This window comes from Chrysochloris asiatica, unplaced genomic scaffold, assembly GCF_000296735.1.
Source record: "Chrysochloris asiatica unplaced genomic scaffold, ChrAsi1.0 scaffold00092, whole genome shotgun sequence".
Classification (NCBI taxonomy): Eukaryota; Metazoa; Chordata; class Mammalia; order Afrosoricida; family Chrysochloridae; genus Chrysochloris; species Chrysochloris asiatica.
This window is the reverse complement of record NW_006408610.1, coordinates 5,981,550-5,990,480: the sequence shown is the minus strand read 5'-3', so window position 1 is coordinate 5,990,480 and position 8,931 is coordinate 5,981,550. Positions and strand designations below refer to the sequence as shown.

Sequence of the window (8,931 nt, the reverse complement as noted above, 5' to 3'; positions counted from 1 at the left end):
AACATCATACATGAAGAGAGCAAAAAGTCATTAAGAAGACAAGAAAGAAGGAAAAGGTCAAAATGGATGTCAGAAGAGACTCTAAAACTTGCTACAAGTATACTCCGTAATATTCCACCATTGAGACCAGAGCCAATGACAGCTGTTCAGCATTACATGCAAAAAGGGAAGCCTATCTCCTGATCATATCCACCATGAGACACCCAGGAAGCTTAATAACACAGCAACAAACATCCATTTAAGCATTAAAAACTCACATAACTACCGGAAATGACCCATAAAACACAACAAAAGATCTGAAAACATGTCCAAAAACAGAAAACAGTAACAGACAAAGGAGATGGAGAAAGACAATCAAATACTCCAAAAAGGGGTGGAGAAAAACAAGGAAGAAGTCAGGAAAGTACTACAAGAGCAATCAAAAAAGACTGATACAGCACTGGAAATAATTCAAAACCTGCAAAAAGAGGTCCAGATGATTATTAATAAAGTATCAGAAATGGACAATACACTGAAAGGGGAAAGGAGCAGAACTGAAGAGATGGAAGCCAGAACCAGCCAGCTGGAAGACAAATTTCTCATTACTGTTAAGATAGAAGAGCAAGCAGAAAGAAGGATAAAAAAATCTGAAGAGAGTCTAACATTCATCTTCAAGTCTGGATAACTTGAAGAGGAACAATTTAAGAATGATTGGCATTCTGGAACAGGAAGAATCAGAGAAGTCCACAGAGGAGATAGTTGAAGAGCAATTGGAAGAAAATTTCCCTAACATCTTGAAGGATGAGAAGATAAACATTCAAGAAGCCAAACGTATTCCAGGAAGGATCGATTCAAAAGAAAATCACCAAGGCATATAATAATCAAGCTCTCCAAAATCAAAGACAAGGAGAGAATTCTACAAGAGGCCAAGAAACAGAAAAGTGTTACTTACAAAGGCAAGCAAATCTGATTAAACTCTGACTTCTCAGCAGAAACCATGCAGGCAAGAAGGCAATGGGTTGACATATAAAAAACCCTAAAAGAAAAAAACTGCCAACCAAGAATCGTCTATCCAACAAAACTGTCAATCAAATATGATGGTGCAATCATAACATTCCAGGATAAACAGAAGCTAAGAGATTTTGTCAAAGCCAATCCAGCACTTCAACACATCCTAAACAGAGTTCTTTGGACTGAAAACCAAAAAGAACAGACAACAACCAGAGACTGACAGGCGTGGCAACACCACCTGAAACTCAGACAACCGATAGCAGAGTCCAGAACAGAACAAAACTACAACAACAAATTCAAAGGAGCTGGGAGGTCAACCGAAAATCAAAATAATATCAATGTCAAAGAAGGGAAAAATGTAGGAACAGAGATCCAGGTGGTGAGGAGGTTAGGTGGATTACAAGATACAATAGATTGTCTTCAATGGAGAGAAAAATTAATAGACTATAAGGTAACCCCAAAGAAAGTTAATATTTCACAACTTACCATGAAAATGAACTTCCAAGCAGAACAAGTAAACATGAAAACTAAGGAAAAACCGACAAGAAATAGCACAAAAAACACAAACTCAGCACAAGAAGGCATGCTGAACAAAAGAATGCACTACCAAAAATTAACATAATGGCAGCAATTAATTCATACCTATCAATAATTACATTGAAAGTCAATGGGATTGAATGCACCAGTGAAGAGACATAGAGTGGAAGAATGGATAAGAAAACAAGACCCTTCAATATGCTGCCTGCAAGAGACATACCTTACAAACAAAGACAAAAACAGACTAAAAGTTAAAGGATGGAAAAAAATATACCAAGCTAACTGCAACACATTTATATAGTCTCTATATATATAGTCTAGGAGCTCTGGTAGCGTAGTGGTTACGAATTGGGCTGTGAACCGCAAGGTCAGCAGTTCGAAACTACCAGCGGTTCCGCGGGAGAAAGATGAGGTGTTCTGCTCCCGTAAAGATTTACAGCCTCGGAAACCCTGTGCAGGGTCGCTATGAGTTGGAACTGACTCTATGGCACTTAACAACAACAACAACAACTGCAACAATAAACAAGCAGGAGTGGCAATACCAATCTCTGATAAAGTAAACTTTAAGACAAAAACCAGCATAAGAGATAAAGGACAGTATCTCATGATCAAAGGGTCAACTGAGCAAGACGACATAACCACAATAAATATCTACGCTCCCAATGAAAAAAGCAGCAAGATATATGAAGCAAACCTTCCTAGAATTAAAGAAAGAAATAGATAAGTCTACAATTATAGTGGGAGATTTAAATACACCACTTTCGAAAAAGGACAGAAAAACCAGAAAGAAACTCGACAAAGTTACAGAGGAACTAAACAGCACAATCAACCAACTTGACCTCACAGATGTGTACAGAGCATTCAAACCAACAACAGCACAATATACATTCTTCTCCAGTGCACATGGAACAGTGCTTTGCTTATCCTGGGTCTCTTTCTTTTCCATGTAAAGTTTGTATTGTCTTTTCCATCTCTTTGAAGAATGTCGATGGAATCTCTATTGGGATTGCATTATATGTGTAAATTGCTTTGGGTAGTATTGACATTTTCACGATGTTGAGTCTTCCTATCCAGGAACATGGTATGCTCTTCCACTTTTGTAAGTCTCTTTTGGTTTCTTGTAGTAGTGTTTTGTAATTTTCTTCGTATAGGTCCTTTGTTTCTCTGGTTGGGGGGGGCGGGCCTGTGGGGTGTACCCTTTGGTTATTTGATGTTGCATGGAGGGGACTGTAATCATTGCAATGAAAGGAAATACAATAGGACGACAGATACGAAACGATAGAACTGATATTCTTTCATGTAAACTTCACAATAAAAATTTATTAAAAAAAAACAAAAACGATTATGGAAATACTAGTGAAAGGCATAGGTTTTAAAATGGAAATGTGACCTACCTTTAAATCTGAGTTGGTTGCAAATTTCTGTCCAATTAAAGCTGCATTTCCTCCTACATAGTGCTGTAAGAGAGACAGTTCATGGCTATTAGATAGTATTTTAGCACAACTATGTTACCCAAGTTTACATACCAAGCTTACACCCAAGCTCATATTTTTAGTTTATTGAAATAATTTAGAGACCATTTTATCCCAAAATGATTTGGAGGTGATTTTACAACTAAGGACACACAGATGAAGTTAATGAAATACAGAAACAGATAATGAGTAGTAAGGAAAGGTAAAGAGAACAAACAAGCTAAGCATGAAGATCAGTATACCTTCCTGAACTGTGGATCAAATTTGGCTCTGAGCTTCCAGGCAGCGAGGACAGATAAAAGGAAACATGAAAAATGTGGATCAAGCTTACCTTCTACATTTTAGCTTACTAAAATGCGTATGATTATACTGCTCTTCAGCAGATACTTTAATGAACTAAAACCCAATTGTTAAGTGAAGAGCACTTAAGAATTCACTATTTGATCTCCTGCTTCTTCCTTCCACATCCTATTTGCAGCTCTCTGACTCAGCCTCCCTCTCTTCTCTCTGTGCCTTTAGCGCCATATTTCTTTGATTAGGACATCTTTCCTCTCTCACACACTTGGCAAACTCCTGATCACCTTGATCAACTCCAGAATCATCTCTTCTGCAATGCCTCTGTTTCCCTTCCCCCATGCCATCTCAGCTTTCACAGTGTCCTTTGTCTGTACAGGACTGTAAACCCCTCCCTTATCCACTGCAGACAGCTCCTGTACAAGCTTCTCAGCCTGAGCTTATAGGATCTGCGGGCATAACTAGCTGCTTCAATGCAGGAACCACTTTATTCTTCTTAGAACAAATGCTCCGTAAATGCTTGCTGTTGAATTTTGAGAAAAGAAGAAACACATTGAATCTTTGGGAAATACAAAAGGCATTTCTGGGAGTAAATTCTAGATGGAGCTCTGATGTCGGACAACCTTCATTGCATGTTTACAGCAAATACTCTAGCTAATTTTACAACATCAATCACTAATTCAAGTTCCTTGGATGGACTTGGTTAATATGTGAATGTATAAGACTTTTTAGAGGGTGAACTTGACTCAAGACAAAGTTACAGCACTAAAGTGTGGAGAGAGCCTTGGGTTATTTCCCTTAAGTACTGCATCTCTCAGGTGAGGACTAGCTAGTGGGGAGCTGGAGAGCAGGAAACTCCTGGCTGAGGATACTCCATGCTGCCGATGGATTCATGAGCTTTGGAAACCTGACAAGTAGGAGACAAAGTTGAATCAATATTCTTGTCTGGGTGGAATGCCAGCCCACTTTCTAGCTGTCAGCCCACGCAGAAACAGACTAATTAACAACCAAACAGTTCCAGAAGCTAGGCATCATTTTCACCCCAACGTGTGTGTGTATGGATCAACCTCTGGATTCAAGTGCGGGCAATTATAGCTTACTCTAAGTAAATATAAAACTCTTTATGATCTGTGGGCCAAAATTTGGCCTTTTAACATGCTAGCATGAATCACTGTTTTATCTGGGGAGAAGTACTAGCGGTTAGAGTACCATGATCATAAAGACTTAATCAGCAGACATGCCATCATGGAGATGAGCCTTTTACTACTGAACGTGGCTGTCGGAACTAACTGTAAATGAATTTTTAACGACTTGCTCTTTCTTTAGGAACTTAACTGGGTAATGCCTGTATCCATTTATAATAGTGTTAACATGAGCAGATTAAAAGGAAAAAACAACAACAACAAACAAAATGAAACACAAAAACTTGAAAATCTTAATATCATCATCAAAATAAAAGTGGTCACAAGGTTGGCTTGTGATAGGTACCAATTAAAAATGGCATAAAGAGCTTCTCTGGCTGGAATCACAGACCGAGACTGGGGAGATTGGCCAAAAGAAGGTTGTAGGTGAGTACGAAGAACTGAGAGGAGAAGCTGAAACAAGCAGCTACAGCGCAGTCTCAGTGGTATGCCACTCAGCAGCAGCAGGCAGGCTGGCGAGGCCAGAAGAACTGCATGCAGTTGGGTCTACAGCCTCCGTGCTGCCTCTCACTCCCTGTGGGACCTCGGGCATGCCTGGACCATGCCAGCCTCAGTGCTTTATAAGCACCAGATGGGCTTGGGAACCCCTAGGGTTGGTTCACTCCAGTTTTGAAAATTTCTATCCTATAGATCCGCAGTTCTCAAAATGAGGTCCTCAGACCAACAGCATCAATGTCGCCAGGAAGCTTGTTAGAAAATTAAAAAAAAAAAAATCATCCCATATCTAATAAGCCAGAAATTTTGGGCGTGGGACCTAGCAATCTATGTTTCAACAAGCTCTATGCATCTTTCAGAACCACTGACCTAATTTTAATCCCCCTCCCTTGCCCCTTGGACATATCTGACAAGGTCTAGAGACATTTTTGCTTGTCACAAAGGGGGAAGTGGAGGTTGCTACTAGCATCTAATGGGCAGAGGCCAGGGATGTTGCTAAATACTCTACAAGGCACAGGGCAGCCCTTTCAACCAAGAACTACCCAGCTCAAAGCGTCAATAGTGGCCCTCGTAAGAAACCCTGCTCTGGACCAACAGAGCAAATAAAGGAGCTAGCTCCTTGTTTCTCTTGCAAAGGCTGAACTAGCGCTCTGTGAGTCTGGCCTGGTTCTCCTGCGCAGAAGGGATTCAGTCATAGTACAGTAACGGCAAGTTATCAGCCAAGTTGTCAGGATATAGTTAGGAGCAGATATCCTATCTACCTTAAGTTTGGGTAATATGCAAAAAAGAATACTTTAATATATAAACCAAAATGAAATGTTAGTAAATGTGTTTCAAAAATGTTGGCTGAATTAAACTGATTAGAATTAGCAGAGTTAATGGAAGTTCGGATGTATACAGCTTTACAAAAAGGGGAAAATGTGGCTGAATTGCCTTTCTAATGGTCACACTCTTGGGGCAAACGGGAAGAACAGTTGCTTGGATACTTCTAGGAAGCTTCTGAGGGAACAACATCCTTTTGCATTGTATCTTCAGTCACTACAGGCAATCCCTGGGTACCAACGAGATCCATTAGTAAGTTTCAGCTGAATTGTAGGTTAAGTCGCATCAGGTGCATATGGTTTTTATTTAGCCTAAGAAAAGGTTTGAAGCCTTTTCAAGGATTTAAAAGCTGCACATGAAGCAAGTGAAGGTGTGACTGTGAAGAATTTGTTATAAGTATTGATACTACTGCTGCGTGCTGTCAAGTCGGTTCCCATTCACAGCAACCTTGCATTGGGTTCCTGAGGCTGCCAGTCTTTAAGGGAGCAGAAAGCCTCGTCTTTCTTCCCCAGAGTGGCTGGTGGATTCAAACTGCTGACCTGGAGGTTAGCAGCCCAATGCGTATCCACCCACTACGCTACAGGGATCCTTTTGTTGCAAGCAAGGCTTCATAAAATCATATTAAAGTGAGGGACAGTTTACATAACATTAAAGAACAAGTATGAGTTGCAAGTAAGTCAATGTTCCTAACCCAAGGACAGGCTGTACATGAACCCAACAGACCTGGGCTTTTGGGAACTCTGATGCAATCTGGGCAATGTCGTGAAAAACTTCCTTATCACTGAAGAAGCGCTCAGCAGCTGCTCCTTTCTCCATGAAGTGAATGAAGGCTTCCTTGAGATCATTCCTTGAGTGCAGGATGGCATGATCCTTCCCATTCCCAGGACTCAGGCCCAGTGCCTGCAAGAGCTTCACTCCTGAGAGTACCACATCCACACAGGCGTTGACTCTGGGGAAAAGGAGCAGAGGCAGCGTGAGAGAACAGTACAACACTGCATCCAGCAACAAGAAGATGTTTCCCACGATGGTGTCTGAATAGAATAAAAGAGATGGATCTGAAACCTGAACTGGAAAGTAAGGAGCATATGGCAAAGGAAGATTACTTTATCTGGACGCCTACCTTGAGAGCAGAACACATCTTTTCAATGGCTTGTCAAACTTTTACACCAGTTACAAAGAGGAAGACAGGTGCTCAGCATTTCAGAACAGACCTGTTGAGGACAGCACAAATGCTGCTGTTCAGAGCAAGTACTGGCGGAGCCACAATGTCTGGAGTCACACTGGCTCTTACGGTGTCTGAGTTTTCTCATCTATAAAATGGGTGATAGTATGAGTGGAGATGTTATTGTGAAGATACATGCTTAGAACAGTGCTGGGTACAGAGTAAAAAAAGGATAAATTTTGGCCCAAAGCCAAATACCAGACGCTGTTCTTCCCATCAGCAAATGGGATGGTGGTAAGGTACATAAAATGCCTAAATACTACCAGTGAATACCCTGCAGAGAGTTGAGTGGTGTCTTAGATGGATGCACACGTGTGTAACAATTCCTCACTTGGCAGGTGTTCACTGTACTGACACATGAACTTAAAGGCTGCTTAGAGGCCAATGTTGCTACATGACGTGGCTCTTTGGAGCCCAGATAGCGTACTGGGCTGCTACCCACAAGAGCTAGCCATTTGAATCTACCAGCCACTCTACCAAGAGAAAGATGACGCTTTCTTGTTCCTGTAAATATTTACAGCCTTGGCAACCGTGCACAGGGTCACTAAGAGTTGGAAACAACTTGATGGCACGCAACCACAACCAAGGAAGTTATAAAGTACTAAGGGTATCTGGCACAGTGCCCCCTCCCCATGTGTATAAAGACGATCTGGCTTCGATTTTCAGCATTTCTTTGCTGAAAAAGTTGAAGGCCAAATAATTAGCTAGATGCCCCCTGCCTCAGTCACCTTTATACATGTCTATATTGGAGGATGCGTGGTGGTAGTGAGGCACAAAGCAGGCAAGTCAAGGCTACCTCCCGGAGGTAAGGAAAGCTGTGCTAACCCCTACTTGTCAGCAGCTTTGAAACCAGCAATAAAGTTCATCCATAAAGAAGGCCTGATAGATTTTAGAGTAAAATATATGGTGTTTCCCTTTTCTTCCAATTCAAAACCACGGATGGCAGCAAGCTGAGAAGAGAAATGAGGCTGGGGGGGAGGGAGACATTTTTACTTAGATGGTTGGTTTTGTATTTTAAAAATAAGCATGAGCTGTTTTATGACTTTTACAACATAATCATTATTTTCTTAAAAGGTTGGTAGGTAGGCTAGATTTTATTTCCATCATTTAAGGAAAGTTTACAAGGTGAGTAAGAGACACATCCTCTTCATGATACACACTGAATTCATTGTCGACATCGTTGCTGTTGTTAAATATTGTCTAGGAAAATTAGAAGTTGTCAAAAATGAAATGGAATGCATAAACATCAATATACTAGGCATTAGTGAGGAGAAATGGACTGGTATTAGCCATTTTGAATCAGACAATCACTTGGTTTTCTATGCCAGGATATGACAATTGAAGGAATGTTGTAACACTCATGAAAAAGAACATTTCAAGATCTATCTTGAAGTACAGCACTGTCTGTGATAGGATAATACCCATATGCCTATTATGTAAGACCAGTTCATACAACTATTATTCAAATGTATGCACCATCCACTAAAAGCAGTGATGATGAAATTGAAGAATTAGCTGTACAATCAGCACTGATGCCTAATCATAAAGTCGGAAGTTCAAACCCCACAAGCTGCTCTTCAGAAACCTTATAAAGGGTCGCTATGAGTTGCTGATGGGGCACAACTCAAAATAAAGCAAAACAGCTGTAAACATCCATTAATAATTAGAACATAGAATGTACAAAGTATGAATCTAGGAAAATTGGAAATTGTCAAAATGAAATGGAATGCATAAACATCAACATCTTAGGCATTAGTGAGCGAAAACACTGGTATTGGCCATTTTGAATCTGACGACCACATGGTTTACTATGCCGGGAACGTAAACTGAAGAGGAATGGTGTTGCATTCCATTGTCAAAAAGAACATATCCAGATCAGTCATGAGGTACAATGCTGTCTGTGATACGATAATATCCATGCGCCGTACAGGGTCGCTATGAGTCGGAACCGACTCCA

At 40.6% G+C, this 8,931-nt stretch overlaps 1 protein-coding gene across 1 annotated transcript in view; it reads right to left on the bottom strand.

Moving 5' to 3' along the window:
* The window catches only part of ADPGK (ADP-dependent glucokinase), a 40,468-nt gene that overhangs the window by 20,553 nt on the left and 10,984 nt on the right, over positions 1-8,931 (bottom strand). Inside the window, exons 2-3 of the mRNA XM_006866513.1 lie at positions 6,476-6,701; positions 2,922-2,984 (exon numbers count right to left, since the gene is read on the bottom strand). Of these exons, the coding sequence (XP_006866575.1) occupies positions 2,922-2,984; positions 6,476-6,701 (289 nt within the window). The remainder of the gene's footprint in view (positions 1-2,921; positions 2,985-6,475; positions 6,702-8,931) is intronic.